This window comes from Nuphar pumila, chromosome 7, assembly GCF_984573655.1.
Source record: "Nuphar pumila chromosome 7, dmNupPumi1.hap1.1, whole genome shotgun sequence".
Lineage (NCBI taxonomy): Eukaryota > Viridiplantae > Streptophyta > Magnoliopsida > Nymphaeales > Nymphaeaceae > Nuphar > Nuphar pumila.
Genome location: NC_143255.1, coordinates 123,258,363 through 123,280,912, shown reverse-complemented (window position 1 = coordinate 123,280,912; position 22,550 = coordinate 123,258,363). Strand labels below are relative to the sequence as shown.

Below are 22,550 nucleotides of genomic sequence, written 5' to 3'. Positions count from 1 at the left end.
CAAAACCACCGATAAGATCAAAACAACCCCAAAACTCAAATCTGGACACTGTTCACTGTGAAACTCAGAAAATATTGAAAAAATCGTAGAAAATCAGCCATAAATCCGATTGCCACGATCTTTTATTTTGTGAACTTCTAAAATGACCCTCTAACAAAGCCCTAACTCAAATCAGGCAAACTGCAACTCTTGTTGACGTCAACACCTCGAGATTCGTGCCCACAAGAACAGTGCTAACGATCACAGAATGAAGTTCCTGATACTCCCCTTCAATCCCAGATGACCTCTTCTTAGTGCTAATACCATATTCAAAGTGATACACGTATTAGGTTCCCTTTTAACGGTCGACCCACTAAGATACATGAAAAAACAAAAGACAAAAAAAAGAAAAGAAAAATGTACAGGGCCCAACAACCCTGGTTATGTTATAATGTACAAAAGAATACCAACAATTAAAGGGGCAGCACACAACTAGTAATAGAGTATTTTACACAACTTTTAACAGTTGGATGTGTAATGAAACAAGCGTAAAGCAAAAATACAATGTGCACATGTACAAATACAAGTCCATTGGACAATACACAGGCACTAAAGCACAACTTTGCACATGCACAAACGAGCGTGTTGACCTCAACACCTCGAGATTCGTGCCCACAAGAACAGTGCTAACGATCACTGAAGTTCCTGATACTCTCCTTCAATTCCAGATGACCTCTTATTAGAGCTACACATATTATTAGGGTTCCCTTTTAACGGTCAACCCACCCTAGATACATAAAAAAAAAGACCAAAAAAAAATGTACAGGGCCAAACTATCCCTGGTTATGTTATAATGTACGAAAGAATATTAAGAGATAAAGGGGCAGCACACAACTAGTAATACAGTATTTTACACAACTTTTAACAGTTGGATAATAAAACAAGCTTAAAGCAAAAATACAATGTGACATGCAAAAATACAAGTCCACTTAATGTACAATACATAGGCACTAAGTCACTACACAAGTACAAAGTGCAAATAAGAACTTCAACAAGCTAAAGAGAGCAGAAACAATAAAAAATATAAATCTTATTGAATTGTAATTGCTAGAGAAGCAAAATTCAAGAGGGGGTTCAACCCTGTTTATACACAACACACACACTTACACACTAGAGGCCTTGGGACCTTCCCCAACGGCTAGAAATAGTCATTGGGGGAGGTCCCACGACTCTAAGGACAAAAGACATAAATGTCCTTTAGCTTTAAGCTAAATGACATGTAACAAAAAATAAAGCAAAAAATATAAAAGTATTGTTGTGCTCCTAACGGGCACAGCCTATTACAATGCTGTGCAAAGACAAAAATACCCTTAATGGGTATTTCCTATTACAACACCTACAAATAGTGCAATATATATATATACAGAGCAGTACCTGTGTTTTATGGGGCCTGAGGCGGAGGGAAAAAATGGGCCCCTTATTAATAGTAGGAGTTCGGGGGCAGCGCCTCCGATTTTTTTTTAAGAATCAAAATAACAATAAAATGGGCCCCTAAATTTTTTTTGAGCTCAGGGGCCCTGAAGCCCAAGCCTCATTGGCCTCTTTACAGGTCCGGCTCTCTCTCTCTCTCTCTCTCTCTCTCTCTCTCTCTCTCTCTCTATATATATATATATATATATATATATATATATATATATATATATATATATATATATATATATATGTCTTTGTGACATAGTCAGCAACCATATATATATATATATATATATATATATGCACATCAAGTCCGTGTCTCACATGCACATGCGCCATGTCTTTGTGACATAGTCAGCATCAAAGGCCACCATATATTGATTTACCCTTGAAGATCAGTCAAGACTCACAATGATGCTACCAATGCACTTATGCTAACAGACAAGAGTGTCAATGTTCAACCTGCCAGAATGATTGTATATTTGTAGTAACTCTTCAGCAGAGGACCTTGATCCGCGAACTACATTTATTGCACCAGTTGCCATAATACCTGAATCAAACCCAATAATGGACATCACAGAGTCAGCAGCCATATTTGAACTATTAACAGTCTCCAATCAATGCACAATATAAAAAAAACTACTGTAATCTAACAATGATCAACTTCAGACAACAATTGAAAAATCACCAACCCACATAATAAGTCCAACAGTAATCAATTATGACAATCCATAGCTCATGTTTAGAGAAACATAAACATATAAAGAACATTAAAAACATATAGCAATTTTTAAAACTCCATTGAACGTATGCATTACTATCATAATACAAGTTCATTGGAAGCTTTACCTTTATGCCAGATTTAGCAAGGACGTATTTTAATCAAAAGTCCACAAATTCCATGTGTCATAGCCCTATACTAAAACTCCGACCCCATGTAGTTGGGATAACTAACAAATAGAGCCTTCACGAGTTCCAGTGTAGAGGAGAGAGAGAGCAGTCAATGCCCACGTCTGATTTTCTGTGTGGGTTCTATTCTATTCAATGACATAATATACATCTCATTATGGTTAGACAAAAGACCAGTCTACCCCTATTAACAATACAATATGACTAAAATACAAATAATACCCAGGATGCCCTTAAGTACAACAAAAACAAATAATTGCAAGACATGTCATTCCTAACAGCCTAAGAAATTGCAACCAACAGTCATGCTCATAGAAGCAGCATAGCGCAAGCACAGATTTTAGTTTTCAGTTTAGAACATCCAAAGCCACATGAAATCTCATCCATTGTTAGATTCAAAATAAAAGACATCCATAGTGTATTCATCAATACGCCTCTTTACCAGAAATGATACTTAAAGTTAGAAAAAATAAAATAATGGAAATGTTGCACCTTACCTTGATCAGCAACCAACCATCGACAAGAATTGTCAGCAAATAGGGCAACTTTTTCATCTGGAAAGATCCCAGAAACTCTCAGCCCCTCAGCAAAATCCAAAATCTCTTGCTCCAGCTGACATTCAAAAGATAACAAACAGATTTCAATAGATGGCATATGAAGCAATGACAGGCCAGTTTGTTGAACAATAATCAACTCCCCATTAGGCTGTGACCATGATAGGATACTTTGCAATACCCTGCCATAACAACCATGAAGCTACACCTGAAAAAAAGGGAGGTGACATAAAAGCAGTGCATATATTTAGCACAGGATGAACTAGCAAATACATGTATTAACTATTAACTATAGCATGTGATCCAATGCACCATAGCATGGTGCACAGGAGTACCAATTCATAGAGATCTGCAACACATGCTCACATGGTTCAAAACACCAAATAACATATTCTGCAAAAAGTCAATCAAAAGCAGAAATTGGTCATAAGGATCTTCTCAAACAACTAGCAAGGGTAGTGTTTGTTCATACATGCACGTGTGCCTATAGCTAAATCAAGAAAGAAGAACTTTGAAAAAAAAAGTTTATGAATTGGGATGTTCTAATCGGGCACTACATGTTTTCCATAGATTACTAAGACGAGAGCAAAGGAATTTAAAGGTTCCTTGTTACTTTTAACCAAAAAATATATAATACCAATCTTGATCCCCCCGAAAGGCACTCGCCTAGGCACTCTAGGAAGTAGGTTTGCACATAGGCAGCCTAGGTGAGATTTTATCTACTAAGATATCTTCAATTTTTTGAAAAAAACAAGAATGGGTGTAGAACAGTGGATAATCCATGAACAAAATCATGGCATTGAAAGTGAACTTCATGGCTGAGATTTTGATGTTTGGACAGGTTTTCACATGTGCCTAGTTTAATATGAATTACATATAAAGCATGTTTCTCAGTAAACAAGGCATGGCAAACACATCTAATAGGTTCGGTTAAGTATTACCTGCAACTATGATTATATACTAACTAGTATGATACTAACAATATACCGAAGATGTAATATCGTGTATTTTCATACTTAGTTAAATTCATAGACTGTTGAAAATTTGGCCAAGTGTTGTAGAAATATAAGTAGAACCCTCGATGTTAGGGTGCGATATTTGAGTCTGGGCTTGGCCCAGGTCTCATCAACAATACCTAAACGAGCGAATTAAAAGGTGAGAAAAAGTTTTTTTTTTCGACCTTTAAATTCAAGCAAAATTTGAGCGAAATTTGGGTTAAATTCAGACGAATTTCGAAGGCAAAATTCGAGTTATATATTGTTAGTTGCATCTCAAAATTCTGAGTATTATAGTATTTTAATTTTTCGAATTCGGGCTACGGTTGGCCCAAAAATTGCAATTTTTCAAAAAATGACCGCCTCGACAGGCCAGGTCCGAATTTGGATTAGGATTGGATCCAATACATATGATCCAAATTAATATGGATTTGGACTCAGTCCAAGACTCATATTAATTAGAAATTGATTCAGCCCAGGATCCAAATGAATTTTGGATGTGGATGTTGATCTGGATCTTGGATCCGGATCCATATCCAAAATCCATACCCAACAAAAAGACAACTTTAAAGTTTAAATTTAATATTTATGTTGACTCTCAAAGGGATAAGGTACCCTCTGAAAGTTTCTGAATATTAATTATTAATAATTAATTAATTATTAAATTAAAATTTATTCCGAATTTCATATTTGGTTAACTTAATGGACTCCCTAAAAGAGTTCCAAATTGCTAAGAGATCAGAATAAAAAGAATTATTAAAAAGAAGAAAGACTTCTTTGGGAAAGAATTGAAAAAGTCAACATATAAAGAATTTCAAAAAAAAATGGAAAGAGGGTGGAGAAGGACTCCCAAATGGGAAGTCTTCTCTCCAGACCACATTAGAAGGGCTGGAAGGATAAGGGCCTATTTTTTTATAAAAGGGTCAAAAAAAATAAGAAAGAAAGAGAAAGAGAGACAAAAAGAAAGAGAAAGAGAGAAGGGAAGAAGGAAAAAAAGGAGAATAAGGAGAAAGAAGAAGAGCAAATCCTCTTCCTCTCCAACCATCCATCGTTTTTCTTGGAACTTCGAAAGCTTCAAAAAAACGTATGGATGTTATCTCTTGTATCGGATGAGTAAAAAAGAGCCTAAATAGGCTTTAGGCAATATTTTTGTAGAGAGTCATGGATTCTATCTTGATTTTCTACTATTTAATCCATGAAAATCGATGCAGGTATGTCTAGAATATGTTAGATTTAATTTTCTACTTTATCTCTGCATGTTTTTGTGTTCTCAGTGTGTATATATATATATATATATATATATATATATATATATATATATATATATATATATATATATATATATATATATATATATAATGTGTATACATATATGTGTCTCCATGGACACTTTGGAAAGATCTGTCCCATGTGTTTAGTGGACAGATCTGGCCATCGTGATGATGTGCAGATATGGCTAGATCTGAGTCCCTGTCTATTCTGCCTATTCTGTCCATTCTGGACATATCTGTCTGCTGGACAGGTCTATGTTGTCAAAGGCGCACCTAGGGGGCGCCACCTAGCTCGACTAGGCGAGCTACCTAGTCGGTTCAGTGTATATATATATATATATATATATATATATAGAGAGAGAGAGAGAGAGAGATAGATAGATATAACAGTTATATATTTTATATATGTATTGTTTATATACTGAACAGTTTATACATACTGTTATATATGTATTGAACAGTTTATACATACTGTTACATATGTATTGTTTATATATATATATATATATATATATATATATATTGTGTATGTTTTGTTTATCTATTTTATTGATTAATAATTGTTTGTTTTGAAATGTTTAATTAGAACAATAGAATATGCAAACCCAAGTAATATTAATTGTTTGTTCTATGTTTAATGTCATTCACTCTTATGTTTTGACCCTTTAATATTAATTGTTATGCTTCATACATGCTTTATTTATCTCACTATTGTGTAGTTTATCTTTTTCTACATTGTTTGTTCTTAAATTTTTTTGCCCGCCTAGTCGGCCCCCTAGGCCTTTTGGAAGGTCCACCGACTAGCCCCGCCTAGCGCTTTTGACAACATAGGGACAGTGTGTACATCCAAACAGATAACACGGGACTGTGGTTCCTAAAAACGAACCTAATCCATGGAAGAATATATATATATATAGTTAAATAGAAAAATTTGGACTTTTGTGCTTTTTTGTCCAGAGCCTGGACAGTCGGTTGGGATAGGTCAATCTGCTGTCCAGTCTCAGACGACCGTCTGGTTTGGAACTAGGCCTTTGTTAAAAAGAAAATACATACATATATATATATATATATATATATATATATATATATATATATATATATAAAATGTGTATACATATATGTGTCTCCATGGACACTTTGGAAAGATCTGTCCCATGTGTTTAGTGGACAGATCTGGCCATCGTGATGATGTGCAGATATGGCTAGATCTGAGTCCCTGTCTATTCTGCCTATTCTGTCCATTCTGGACATATCTGTCTGCTGGACAGGTCTATGTTGTCAAAGGCGCACCTAGGGGGCGCCACCTAGCTCGACTAGGCGAGCTACCTAGTCGGTTCAGTGTGTATATATATATATATATATAACAGTTATATATTTTATATATGTATTGTTTATATACTGAACAGTTTATACATACTGTTATATATATATATATATATATATTGTGTATGTTTTGTTTATCTACTTTATTGATTAATAATTGTTTGTTTTGAAATGTTTAATTAGAACAATAGAATATGCAAACCCAAGTAATATTAATTGTTTGTTCGATGTTTAATGTCATTCACTCTTATGTTTTGACCCTTTAATATTAATTGTTATGCTTCATACATGCTTTATTTATCTCACTATTGTGTAGTTTATCTTTTTCTACATTGTTTGTTCTTAAATTTTTTTGCCCGCCTAGTCGGCCCCCTAGGCCTTTTGGAAGGTCCACCGACTAGCCCCGCCTAGCGCTTTTGACAACATAGGGACAGTGTGTACATCCAAACAGATAACACGGGACTGTGGTTCCTAAAAACGAACCTAATCCATGGAAGAATATATATATATATATATAGTTAAATAGAAAAATTTGGACTTTTGTGCTTTTTTGTCCAGAGCCTGGACAGTCGGTTGGGATAGGTCAATCTGCTGTCCAGTCTCAGACGACCGTCTGGTTTGGAACTAGGCCTTTGTTAAAAAGAAAATACATACATATATATATATATATATATATATATATATATATATATATATATATATATATATATATAAAATGTGTATACATATATGTGTCTCCATGGACACTTTGGAAAGATCTGTCCCATGTGTTTAGTGGACAGATCTGGCCATCGTGATGATGTGCAGATATGGCTAGATCTGAGTCCCTGTCTATTCTGCCTATTCTGTCCATTCTGGACATATCTGTCTGCTGGACAGGTCTATGTTGTCAAAGGCGCACCTAGGGGGCGCCACCTAGCTCGACTAGGCGAGCTACCTAGTCGGTTCAGTGTGTATATATATATATATATATATATAACAGTTATATATTTTATATATGTATTGTTTATATACTGAACAGTTTATACATACTGTTATATATATATATATATATATATATATATATATATATATATATATATATATATATATATATATTGTGTATGTTTTGTTTATCTACTTTATTGATTAATAATTGTTTGTTTTGAAATGTTTAATTAGAACAATAGAATATGCAAACCCAAGTAATATTAATTGTTTGTTCGATGTTTAATGTCATTCACTCTTATGTTTTGACCCTTTAATATTAATTGTTATGCTTCATACATGCTTTATTTATCTCACTATTGTGTAGTTTATCTTTTTCTACATTGTTTGTTCTTAAATTTTTTTGCCCGCCTAGTCGGCCCCCCTAAGCCTTTCGGAAGGTCCACCGACTAGCCCCGCCTAGCGCTTTTGACAACATAGGGACAGTGTGTACATCCAAACAGATAACACGGGACTGTGGTTCCTAAAAACGAACCTAATCCATGGAAGAATATATATATATATAGTTAAATAGAAAAATTTGGACTTTTGTGCTTTTTTGTCCAGAGCCTGGACAGTCGGTTGGGATAGGTCAATCTGCTGTCCAGTCTCAGACGACTGTCTGGTTTGGAACTAGGCCTTTGTTAAAAAGAAAAGAAAATAAAATATATATATATATATATAGCGTCAATTCAGTCGGCTGGACTGAACCTGGAACAGTCCAGTCCCAGCCGACTGGGGCTGGCACATTGTCAAAAAAAAGACGGAAAACAGAAATTTCAAAAAAAAAACTAGAGAGTAAATAAATGTTTCTTTTTAGTTGTCGGTGGGCCCAGTCGAGCCACTTGTTCGGCTGGGCAGATGGCTCAGTTTTTAGCTCCAGCACAGATGGCTCAGTTTTTAGCTCCAGCTGACTGAATCGACTGGGTGCAATTCAGTTGAGCACTGACCGAGCCGACTGGGTTTGGGTGGGCCAGGTGCCTGCAGTTTAAAAAAAAAAGATAGGGAATATTAACTTATATATTTTTTGATGTACTGGACCCATAATGAATTTCTTTTTTGGTTCATATCGCTGACCCCAATTGTTTTGGGATGAAGGCGTAGTTGTTGTTGTTGTTTGTTGTTGTTCTGGACCCAGCCGATTTCCTGGATCGGCTGGGCAGCTGTTCAGCCCAGACCCAGCCGATTGAGCCGGCTGGGCAGTGTCTGGCCCAGCCGTCGGCTGGGTCGAGTTGGCCAGTTTGCGACAAAAAAAAAAACAGAACTTTTCTACACATGCTGGACACAGTACTCATGTTGATATATGCCTGTTATGCATTCCGATCTTTTATGTGATTCACGCATTGAATTCGTTATACATGTCAAGATTATGACCAGACTTATATATGGTAAATATTCAGAATATCCATGTTAATTGCACAGATTTGGGCATGATTAAAATTCTGTTTTGGGTACCTCTATTCAGTTTTGTAAGTGCAACATCTACTCATGTTCTGAATGTCCAGCATTATATATGCATTGTGTGTTAGCTGCATAAGTGAGTAATATGTTATTTGCATGATGCTAAATGGAACTCACATGCATGCATACCTTTGCCTGCATAATCATGTATCACAAAGTGTCATAACGGTGTTACATGGCTTAGTCTCATACAAAATCTTTTCATAGTATAAACATGTATAATTCCGATGGTTGAAATCTTGGAAGTATCTTATGAAGTGTTAACATAGTCATGCGCAGATTTGAATGAAATGCATGAGACAATCCTGTGAAACAAGATGTGTGTTTTCAAGCCTATATTAATAGTATCACAAAGTGTCACAATGGTGTTACATGGCTTAGTCTCATACAAAATCTTTTCATAGTATAAACATGTATAATTCCGATGGTTGAAATATTGGAAGTAGCTTATGAAGTGTTAACATAGTCATGCGCAGATTTGAATTAAATGCATGAGACAATCCTGTGAAACAAGATGTGTGTTTTCAAGCCTATGTTCATAAGCATATGAGTTTGTTAAATATGTGCATTCTTAATGTGTATGAAAGTATATGCAGATTGGTTACATAAATTACATGTTCACCATGGTTTTTGCATTAGATGCATCGGTAATCAAAAGTGGATCATCGCAAGTCGTGTAGGCCTTGAGCAGGTGTTGCTCCTTCCTTAGTTTTCTTATGCATCGCAAAAATCAACTTAATATTTATTGAATTAATTACACTGTTCCATGTTGCCACGGGATGTGGTCCCGTGATGAGTTTTGTATGTTGATTTGTGAAATGTATATTGTTGGTTTTTCATATTGATTTGCAAAATAAAAAAATTAAAATAATAAAAAGATAAAAGAAGAGAAGAGTGTAATTCACACTTCCCGAATGTCCCTTCTTTAGTATGGGAATCTTAGACTTGCGGATTTGGGGAACCGTGAAAATATTATAACTCCGTGTGCGTTGTTGTACCCCTGAACCCAACTAGGTGGTTCATCTTCCGGCCACAGTTTTAGAGAGATTCTGCCACTTTGCCTGGGAGTCGTATGTAGACACCGTTGTTGTTTTTGATATACCAATAAAGTGACATTAGTGGATGTTGATTTTCATAATGTCTCGACATTAGATGTTGATTTCTAATGTTCTGATGGATGATGTTGATTCTTGATATCGGTCGAGGGCTAAGAGTAAAACCTAGTAATAAAATACAAATGGTGTGTTAAGCTGCAACTAAGAACCTAATTTAACCCTGAGAAATTTTCACCTGTTTTTTAGTATTTGCGAGCAATGGTAATAAAAAAAGAAAGTAAAGTTTGTGTACATTTAATAGGGACATGTATATAAAAGCAAACTCTGATAAAAAATAATTTATTCATGCATGTACACTGAAATCATGCATAATCATATGCATTAGATCATGCATAATTACTTGTTCCCTTACTCATGCTAAATTAATGATTGCATGATATTTGCTCCATAATGCATGATAAATGTTCTCTATTGCTTAATAGTGATCCCTATTGTTTAATAATTATTTTCTCTTGCTTAATAATTATTTTTTATTGTTTAGTAAAGTTTGTGTACATTTAATAGGGACATGCATATAAAAGCAAACTCTGATAAAAGATAATTTATTCATGCATGTGCACTGAAATCATGCATAATCCTGTTATGCATTAGATCATGCATATTTATTTGTTTTCTTACTCGTGCTAAATTAATGATTGCATGATATTTGCTCCATAATGCAAGATAAGTGTTCAATATTGCTTAATAGTGATCTTTATTGTTTAATAATTATTTTCTCTTGCTTAATAATTATTTTTTATTGTTTCGTAATAGTTTTTTAATGCATGAATGGTTAATTGAATTATAAATTTGTTATAATTGCATCCCTCTAATATATTGCATGAATCTTATTTATCTTCTTTTTACTTATTTGATTCATTATAGGGACTCGTACACATGATCTTTGATTATAACACCCTTACTTTTGTATTTTTCACAGCCTCTGAGGCCCAATGAAGGGACCTGCTAGTACGAGGAGCTATGAAGGTTACACGACCGCTTGACAGCTTTACTTAGGAACAACGTGGCTCTACTTTTTTATTCATTTATATTCTTTTGTATCGTGTTCTCAGACTCTATGCTTTTGATTAATAAAGTTGGTTTGGTTTGGACGATGGTAGTGCAAGATCCCTTGTTGTGGATTGGTTATGATCGTAAAGGCCCCGGGTATCTGGGAATGTTTCCGCAAATGTTTAAAAAAAACACTTTTTAATAGGTATGAGTTGGGGTCGTTACAGAAGAGAGCCATAAAAACCATATGCATGCACATACATAAATAAAAAAAATTTGATGTAAAAGCTTGATTTTTTATCAGAGTTTTCTAGTGACATATGGTTGTTGATTTTTCATCTCTCTAAAGGCACACTCAGACATGAAAAACACCTAAACTAATATATTCTTCTACTAAGCTATAGAGTATATCTACAAGTTAAAATTAAATAAACACCTGCCTCTATGTTTTGGAGCCGGTTAGGAGATTAAATTGGGTAGGATATATATATATATATATATATATATATATATATATATATATATATATTTGCTATAGTGATGGATGAGCTTACGAGATCAATTCAAGAAAATGTGTCGTGGTGTATGTTGTTTGCTGGTGATATTGTTTTGATTGATGAGTCTAGAGCTGGGGTTAATGCTAAGTTAGAATTATGGAGACAAACATTAGAAGCAAGAGGTTTTAAGTTGAGTAAGAGTAAGACAGAATACATGGAATGTCGGTTTAGTAAGCAACGAAGTAGTGATGGGAGTGTAGTGAAGCTTGGTGAGCAAGAAATATTGGTGGATGATTGTTTCAAATATTTGAGATCTAGCATTCAAAAGTATGGAGAAATTGATGGAGATGTAAATCATAGGATAAAAGTTGGGTGGATGAAATGGAAAAGTGCAACTGGAGTGTTGTGCGATCGTAGAATGTCATTACGGTTGAAGGGAAAGTTTTATACGATGACTATTAGGCCCGCTTTACTATATGGTACGGAATGTTAGGCTGCCAAGAGACATCATATTCAAAAAATGAGTGTAGCTGAGATGCGTATGCTGAGATGGATGTGTGGAAATACAATAAAAGATAAGATTCGGAACGAGGAGATACGTAAGAAAGGTGTTGCACCCATTGAAAATAAGATGAGAGAGAATCGTTTACGGTGGTTTGGACATATTCGGCGAAGGCCTAATGATGCTCCAGTTAGAAGGATGGAGAAATGGGAAAATATATTAGTTAAAAGAGGTCGGGGTAGGCCTAGGAAGACATGAATGGAGGTGATAGGAAAGGATATGAATGCTTTGAACCTCACCGAGGACATGGCATTGGATAGAAATGATTGGAGGAGTAGGATTCATGTGGAAGACCCAGAATGATTTTCTTTTTTGGTTCATATCGCCGACCCCAATTGTTTTGGGATGAAGGCGTAGTTGTTGTATATATATATATGGTGGTTATGTACCATGATACCATACGGTGGTACACACCCTTGTTTCTATAGAACTAGCCACCAAAAGGTAGATCTAACCGTATAGATGTGTTTAGCATGGTTAATTTAGTATGTTGGAAGGTTTTATCATGTCTAATATATCATAAGGTCCTATTTTTAAGATAGTGAAAATCAAAGGCTCACAACTCATGAAAATAAGGATGGTTTAAAAATGGCATAAAACATCATATTTCAATCAACTTTAACACATGAAATAGTAAATAGAACATGTTAAACATGATCCAAAGGTTAGATTTTGCATTTGGAGCTTAGATGTATGTAAAGGTGATACAGTACTACCATAGAAGCACCCATATATATACACGTATATATAGGTATATATTTAGTAGAGTCAAGTGTAGGTATAATCTTCTTAGGATCTCACTATGTGAGTTGTTTTGACTACATATATATAGGTATATATTTAGTAAAGTCAATTATAGGTACAATTGTCTTAGGATCTCATGATGTGAGTAGTTTTGGCTCAATCTAACACCGTAGGTGTGTTCAATCTTGGATCATGTTTTTTCGTCGAAAAAATTTGTTTTTTTTAGTTGAAAAAATCAGTGAATTTACAACTATCATTTTTTGCATCGCCAGGGAAACCTATACGCAGGTCGTATTCCAGTGTTTCAAAAGCCAATTCCCACTAAAAACAGCATGTAGCTCACATCCATGGGGTCATTTGGACCAAAAAAATATGAAGTTTGCTAAGTTGTTTATACATACAAACAATTGTAGATGTGATGTGCATGCGTTATCAATGAGTTGAAACTCATAGGTGCAAGTTGTTTTGACTCAGCCTGACCTTGTAGATGTGTTCATCGTAGTCAATTTGTTAGACATTGACCCTTGGATCATGTTTTTTTGACAAAAAAAAAATTAAGTCATGAAAAATTGACAAAATTATGGCCACTGAATTTTTAATCACCAAAAACTTGTACACACCAAATTTAGATGATCGAAAAGTCAATCCCCACCAAAGAGACCATGTAGATCTTGTCTATAAGGTAAGGTCCACTTAAAAGAACACGAGAAATAAGATATTGTGTATTTCAACTGATTGATACCATATGCAAATCTGCACAAGAGACTTATCCCATATATATATATATATATATATATATATTGGTAAGGAACCCCCTAGTGGGAAGTTTATACTGAAAGGTTGTTTTAACCAAATCTAACCTTATGGACCTGTTCATCATGGTCAAAATAGTAGGAATCAACTCTTGGATCTTTTTTTTAATGTAAAAATACGTTTTGATGAGCGATGAAAATGTGGTAGGCATGTAAAATCTTACATGTATGTTGGAATAACATGATCCAAGCATTGATTTCTACTAACCCAAACATATAGATCACATATGGGGATCAACAAACATTAAAAAATTAAAAATATTACAGTTTTTTATTAGGGGATTCCTTGCCTGCGAGGGTAGCAAACATTAACCATGCATACATATATATACAATATATATAGAGAGGTTAAATTTAATATAGTCGATTGTAGGTACAAACTAGTTGGGATCTCACGATGCAAGTTGTTTTGACTCAATCTAACCTCTTAGACGTGTACAACATGCTCAATTTATTGAGAAACAACCCTTGGATCATGTTTTTCCAATGAAAAAACATGGTTTCTTGAGTCACAAAAAATAATGCATTTACAACAGTTGATTTTTGCATCGCCAGAAAATATTGTACACACGCTGGAGTTCGGTGATTCAAAAGTCGGTTCCCACTAAAAACATGTAGGTCACATCCATGGGGTCGATTGGACCAAAAAAACAAAAAGAATGGAAGTTGCAAAGTCATTTGTAAATACAAACAATTAACCAATATATATATATATAGGTCATCCGTCAGAAAGAAGGGTCCAAATTAAATAATGAAGGCAGTTCTCATTTCAAAATATAAAAAATCAATTATTACATTTAGCTTCTGATATATGTAAAACCCGTTCCGGTCTCTTTATAAATAGCTCCATGTCATTTATACTTATTTTAAATAGCAAGTTTTGGTGTTTAGATCTTTTATTGTTATTTGTTTTAATGAGCTTTTATAAATTTGATAAGAAATAATCCACCTTTTCAGAAATAGAGAGGGACCTACCTTTTTTTCTTTTACAACAATTTATTTTCTTCCATCCCACCACCGTCACCACCACCACCACCATCACCATCATAAACCCTACCACTTCTCCACCATTATTGTTGCCACTATGATCACTATCACCACCAATGCCACCCCATGACCTTTACCACTACCACCACAAATATCACATTCACCCTATCATCACCACCACTACCATCACCACTACCACCACGATCACCACCATCACTTCACTATCACGACCACCACCATTGTTGCCACTACCATCACTATCACCACCACTACCACCCTGTGACCTCCACCACCACCACCATCATCACCACAACCATCACCACCTCCATCACCATCCCCACAAATATCACCACTACCACTACCACTACCACCACCACCACCATCACAAATATCACCATCACCCTATCACTACCATTCAGGGTTACTAAAAGTGCCATAGGGCATGGAGAAGTGCGCTTCCCCGAAGGGCGTTTCGGAGGCACGAAATGTGTCGCTTCTGAAACATACTGGGAAGCACCAAAAATTTTTGGGAAGCGTGCTTCCCCCTCTTTTTTCATTTTCATTTTTATTTTTCTTTCTTTTTTTGCTTTCTAGGTCACTTCCGAGATGATTCTTGGTTCGCTTCTAAGTCGTCCCGCGCTTTCCACTTCCTAAAATTTTGAAAGTGCCTCGCTTCCTTCTTCGGCTTCCCGAATCGCTTCTCACTCCTGCTTCCTCGACTGGCAACTCTGTTACCATTACCACCATAACCACCACCTCCATCATCACTATCACCACCACCACACCCTATCACCATTACCAGCCACTACCATCACCATCACCATCACCATCACCACTACTCATACTTATCTATGTTCCTTTTCATTTAAGTTTAAATAATGTATGATCCAAACATTCACCTAATTAAAAATAAAGGCAAGATTCTTCTTTACAAAATGTGCTTTAATTTATGCATGTAAACAATAAATAAAAACATATCCAAGCAGGGCCTAAGTCATAGTTTATTTTCCTCATTTCTTTCAAAAATTTGATTTATCAAAAAGGAAACAAAACCCAATCAGAAAAGAAAAGAAATTCTTAAATCCAACTCCATTTTCATTAAAATTAGGTTAACAATGATGAGAAAATCTATAATTCTACATATCCTTATCTCTATGTAATGTGGATTACATTCTTTAAAATACCAGCTGCTTGTAACACGAAAACCCAATCTGCAAAGAAAAACAATTTTTAAATCCAACTCCATTTTCATTAAAATTAGGATAACAATGACGAGAAGATCTATAATTCTATATATCCTTATCTCTATGTAATGTGAATTACATTCTTTAAAATACCAGATGCTTGTAACACGAATAAAAAAGAAAACAACACTCTTAGCTGTTAAAAGTGTATATATATATAGCTATACATATGATGTATATAATCTATATATATATATATATGTACATACCAATGTATGTACATGTATTATATATATATATATACATATGTATATATAGTATATATGTATATTTATATATATTTTTCCTTTCTTTTTTTTTGTCTAGTTTATTTTGAACTAGATTCAAACTAGTTAACACATTGTTGAATTGGAGCTAGTCCAATGGCTACAAATAGAGTCGTTGGACTTGCTCCAATGACTCTATTTGAGTCTCTCAAGAGCTTCTCTCTTGAGCTGCCCTTTTGTATATAAATAGGGGTGATCCCCACAATGTATTAATACTTTCTAGTATTTTATGGATTGAATAAAATATTATTTTTACATTCTTGAGCCTTCTTGTGTATGCCATTTTGTGGGCTTTGTTGGTGTGTCCTTAGTGGACATTTGTTGTATTCGCCCACTTGGATCCTTGGTGAACTTTTGTGTTCTTGATTGAAGGCTCTTGTTTCATTACATTAACAGTCTAACCAACATGTGTTATTCTTGAATTTTTTTATAAAACAAATCAAATTTGCACTAGACTACACCCTCAGAAAAATACACAGCCACAGCTGCCTCTAAAGGATGATAGCAAGATCACCACAAATTTCGCGGTAGCATCTTCATTAAATGCTACCAAGGGAATTATGCAACTTTCAGAACAGTACAGCACATTAGGTACAAAAGGACTGTGGAAGAAAACAACACCCATACATGCATGTGTATGTGCATGCATGTGACTGCACAAACACGCAATATAACATCCATGTCAAAAATCCTTAGCATAGTGAATTTTTGTATGTTTTCTATATAGTATTCTAAACGCACGTACACACACACATGCATCCAAAAGCCTCTGTATTGAGATCCTGGATGCAGCCATTAGCATAAATTGATCAGATTCTCACAACTAAGATCTAAGCACAATAATTAATCAGCCTCCTCAACCATAAAGATATGCTGACCTGCTTGTACGTCAATGTTGAGGGTGGATCATGATAAGGATCAATCAATGCAACCCTATCGCCGTATCTATCAGCTGATGTCTTCCAAATATCTGGAACAACCTTCCATTCACATGAGGTTATAATATTATTAGTTGCTGATGGTGGATGCTCTAGAACTGGACAATACTTCCTGATTTGGTGCATCTTCACCTCTTCCTGCATGGCAACGTCCACCAATTACACAAGTACAAGAGCCCATGCCATAAACAATATATTCCATCCAAGTCATGGATGCTGGGCATGACCTAAAAGGTACAATATTTAAGTTCAGCAATATCTGGATTTTTTAAAATCGATCTAGTTGCCGCGAGAAATCTGATCTTGGAGAAAAGCATAAAATATTTCACAGGTACCAAAGGCGACCAATTTGCACGAAAAAAGACACAAATTTACCATCTCCTTAAGACATAGTGATCATTTAAAAATACACGGGTAAGCAGTTTACACTTGTACAGATAACTGAAAAATGTAAAATTCACAGTTATCGTGCCAATGAATTGAATTCAGAAGAAAAAAGTAAATGAACTAAGTCATACCATGATAGGTGTTTCCAACAAAAGAATCAGATTCTTGGTTTAGGTTACACATTTTAGAAGTTCAATTCAGTTGGATATTTGATCAACAAAGTCAATGCAGCACAGAAGCAAGTGAAGCCAAAATGTCAATGCAGCACAGAAGCAAGTGAAGCCAAAATGTCAATGCTTGCTCCTTTCAGAAAAACAAGCATAGTGCTTGCTTCCATGTCATCAATGGTCTCCCTTAGAGAAAAACAATCAAGGCTATACTTTCCCTTCCCTTTCTCATGATGATTGGGCAGAATTAGATGCCCAAGATTCAGGAGAGTAATAAGGAGACATTCATTTTGTATAATCGGCAAATCAACTAGTGTCCGTGTGTGTGTGAGGAAGTATGTGTATGTGTGTGTGAAAAGATGAACCATGTTACTGCAGTATACATTCGTAAATGTGGTTCCAGCTTACCATAAAGCTTATACTCTCATTTAGTTGCTTACGGAGACATTGAACATGATCCATTATTCACAGTCCACAGCTGAAGTTTCTACTACTAAGCCCATATAGTTCTTGATTGATATAGCTTGTGCATATCAATGAAATGCATAAGTTCTTGGCCATGAAGCACACTATAATGTTGGAGATAGGATTTTCACTAAACAGCTCAATGCATTCCACATCCTTGAAGTTTGAACGACAAAGTATTTGCTTGCTACATGATATTGATGTTCACACATCACCTTGGAGATCCTTGTGCCTCATCTATGAAGACTTCCTCTTAAGACATAAGCCTTAAAGGATGAAGCTCCTTTTTTTCCTTTTTATTTCTCTTCAAATCATATTTGGAATGGGTTTTTCTTTTTATAAAACTATCCATATAGAATGAAACCCAACTATGATAATCTGTGCTCTTTCATCTCCTTTTTTTTCTCATATGTTTCTAATATTATCTTGACACATCTTGAAAACCTATAGCTTTACATCACCTCAAAAGACAGAAGACACCACTTGTTTCTCATGTAAAATGGAGCCTAAACAGGAGAATCTATAAAATGGGAAATTGATCAGGTTCCCCACCAAAACAAACAGCCATAACAGATCTCCACATCAAATCTGTAGTAATCAATTAAATATATATATTTTCAATCAGATATCATGTCTCAAACTGCAGTGAAGTAAAAGGTATCAAGGCATAATTCTCTATTCGAGGAGGCTTTCAGCAATACAATATTCGTGTGGCTATTATCATGTAGATATTCCTGCTATACCTAATTCAAGGTTGATATATTACTTTTTGCTTCTAGGTCAATAATTCACGTAATTCCTTATGCAGAATTTTTGTTTTCTGACTAAAAACCCCTTAACGATGTCCCCAGTATCATAATTTATAAGGCTTCTTGCCAGCCGGGATTACTTGCAATAATTGCCTACAGGTTCAAAATACTAATTTAAATTGTCAAGCTACATAGTTCTTGTTTTCCTATCGGTGCTCCATAACTATTTGCATTTCTTTATATATAGATCCTAATCTCTATGTCAAAGCATTCACAATTGCTCTAGCAGCATAAATTCATTAAATCAGCAGGCATGTTTCTGCATATAACAACAAGCTAGTCCAGTTCCTTAATTTATAGCCCGGCTATTATTAGCTAATTTGAAATCTTTAAGTCGTCAATATATCACTTATCCCTGTTGTTTTCTTGAATGTAATTCATAAGCTAATTTACAGAAAAGTAAGTCGTGCAATCTATGAAAAATCCAGTATACTAAAATGCTAATCAACAACAGTGATCCTAGTCCACAAGGCTCTAACCATGTGATAAAACAATTCAAAAAATTAAAGCGGGAGCTCCTTTCTCATTTTCCACATGTTTAGCGATATGAATTCATGTGTGATTCTTTAATAAGTGTCCAACAGAATGAAAGAATTCTGTAAAAAAAAAACTCGAGCAGGGATGTAAACGGTTCGGATTCTGATCGTATGTGGCCAATATCATATTCGACTAATCAGATGCTGGCTAAACGGATTCCAATTTGGATTTGGATGGCCAAAAGCTCCTACCTGATCCGCTTTTTTACATGTAAACAGATTTGGATATCAGTCAAATTTGGATATTTGTCGGATTCAGTCACAACAAATCAAAACCATATATGCATCCCATTATAATCGGATATTATTTTGACTTACCAAATGCAACTAAACTGAATCGAATTAGGTCGGAAACCAGATAACAATCTGATTCATTGACATCCCCAAAATAGAAGCTATTTCAGACAAAAAAATCAACGAAAGAAACTCAAAATCTACGAGTCAATACAAATGATCAATGCATAGCTCGATGATATCCCTAGAACCATCAATTCACCAAATTCCTCACATCACTTCGAACATTCAAGGAATTATCGCGCAAAAGTAGCTAAAAGAATCCCCGCTATCCGATAGAAAGAACAAAACAGACTCTAATCCTAACGAAATCAACAGAAGAAACCACGATTCCGCTCCACGAAACTGACGATCTCAGAAACTAAAGGAAAACGGTCAATTCGATCACAGGGAGACTACCGGATACTCGGATAGTAAAGATATTCGCAGGAAACTCAAGAGAAGAAATGAATCTCACCCCGGAAACGCAGGAAACCATAGGTCTCCTCATCAGTCGGCCGAGGCATCCTGGGAAGCATATCCTCCCTTGTAAGGACGGTCGGAGAGAAAATATTCCGACGAGCTTCTGGAGATCGCCGTTGGATGTATGGAAGCTCGGGTAGTGCAGCGTCGGCATCTCCGGCGATCGGCCGGAATTCGGATTCCTCTCAGAGAGAGAGTTTGGCCTTCGCCTGTTGCAGAGAGGAGATGGAACCGCCCTAATTATGGAAGGTAATCGCAACGTTCAAATAAATTTTTGGCCTACGCTGAAGGGAAGCGTGCGGGTTCACTTTTTTTTCTGTGCGACGTGATATCACCAAGCGACCGTGCTACTCAACCCGTACCAAACCTGAAACGGACCTTGACCCCGTGAGACCAGGGCCCTTCCTCAATCCGACAAGGATCGGGTCGGATCTGTCCGGCCCTAACGGTCATTGGGTTGGATTACGTCATGCCGACCCAACCATAAGGGCACAAATCTTGCGATCGGGATTTTCTCGTCAAATGAAATCTAAAGATAAATTTAAATTTTGTCTTTCTCAACAAAATATCAGTATATTTAAATCTTAAAAATATAAGGAAATTATTAAAATATTAAAAATTATGTATGAGAAATATAAATGTCGCATTAACAATATGATAATATTGCAATAAATCACGTTTCCCTCTTAATTCCTTCTTTATCCACACCCCCTTCCCGGTTCCCTCTTTTTTCTCGCCATCTCCATTCACTAGCACCACCATTTGTACGGTGGATGTTGAATCCATCCACCAAGATCAACGCTGAAAATCACGTTTCATGACATAAGAAAATTGATGTATCTGCACATTAAGGGTTTTGTACTTCTTATCTTCATTCTGTGGCCAGTATTTCTAACTTGAGTGAGAACACGTATCATAGAATGGTACTGCCTCATCGTACAGTGACCATGCTTACAAAGTTTTTTTTTTCTTTTTTCTCTTTTTTATTGAGAACGGAGAAACCACTCATGGGTCGAGAGGTGTCACGTTGATCAAAGGAAAATGGGCATTTTCTGCGGAAACCCATTGACGGACGTGCGTTTTTGAGGTGCTTAAAATTTTGAAACAAATATGTGAGTGTGGATTTAACTCGTGCCAAAATGCACGCTGGACCCATTTTCTACGGAAAGTGTTCTTACAGGGGAGTTCAATACCATTTTTGCTGAAGAGGAAACTGCGACAGAAGTGCCGCAGCTTCCTCTTAGGTGACATGCAAATTCCCCTTTAGAGCACGTTTGAAAGCGCGAAAGATGTAGGAAAAGTGATACAAAATGAAAAAATCCATACGGATTTTCTGACCATTCCAAACAATAGATTTTTCGAGAGAGTTTTTCTTAAAAAATACACTTTTTGATGAAAAAAAAATCTCCAAAGGGGGTGAATGAATGTTTTCTACCAAAAGAAAATTTATTTTTACACTCTCCACCACCCATCTCACCAACACCACTACTCATCTAACCTCCAGCAAGCACCCAAATCCGACGACCCAACACTCATTTCAGACCTCTGTCCTCAAATTCCAAGTACATTTTTTTTAGAAAACATTCCTCCAAAGAAAGTGAAAGGAATGGTTCCTACCAAGAGAAATTTTATTTTTACACTCTCCACGACCCATCTCACCACCACCACCCACCACTATCACCACTACCCATATCACCTCCATCTAACACTCAGATCCGGCTACCAAACACTCATTACAGACCTCTATCCTCAAATTCCAAGACAAGTTGGCTTGAGCTTCACTCAATTGCCATACATGTCAAATACAATTTCTTCCTTGTTTTCAAATGATGTTTTCTTATCTTAGTAAACGAGCCAGGTTGAGCTCATCATGGGGTCGACTTGACTCGTTTAATAAAAGAAAAAAAGCCAAGCTTGAACACCTTGCCAGTCCTAACGGCAGCACCCGCCCTTCAAGGTGGTATCATTTTCAGCATGAAAACTGCTAGAAAACGCTTTGTCGATAGGGTCCGTTAGACTCGACTATGCTTTATATACCCACGGAAGGGGTAACATCGAACCCCTTTCATCAGATGCGCCGTTCAACACCGTGCCTTAAAAAAAACCACATTTATTTAGCACGGTCTTTGATCTCCCCTAAAGACCTGGGTGAAAAACAAGTCTTTAGTGATGGTCAAGGCCACAGCTAAATGTGTTTTTTGTGTGAAAAAAGTAGAGCGCTGCTTATAGCATGCACGATCAGCGATGCTTGTTTACAATACATCTCTCTTTCTCTTTCTCTCTCACTATATATATATATATATATATATATATATATATATATATATATATACACACAAATCAG

At 35.8% G+C, this 22,550-nt stretch overlaps 1 protein-coding gene across 1 annotated transcript in view; it reads right to left on the bottom strand.

The window, feature by feature from the left end:
* AAE16 (AMP-dependent synthetase and ligase family protein) overlaps nt 1-20,442 on the bottom strand; it is a 50,083-nt gene extending 29,641 nt beyond the window's left edge. Inside the window, exons 1-4 of the mRNA XM_090015040.1 lie at nt 20,202-20,442; nt 17,027-17,224; nt 2,859-2,973; nt 1,915-2,002 (exon numbers count right to left, since the gene is read on the bottom strand). Coding sequence (XP_089871166.1) covers nt 1,915-2,002; nt 2,859-2,973; nt 17,027-17,224; nt 20,202-20,360 — 560 coding nt within the window. The 5' untranslated portion in view covers nt 20,361-20,442. The remainder of the gene's footprint in view (nt 1-1,914; nt 2,003-2,858; nt 2,974-17,026; nt 17,225-20,201) is intronic.
* Between the last annotated feature and the right edge of the window lie 2,108 nt (nt 20,443-22,550).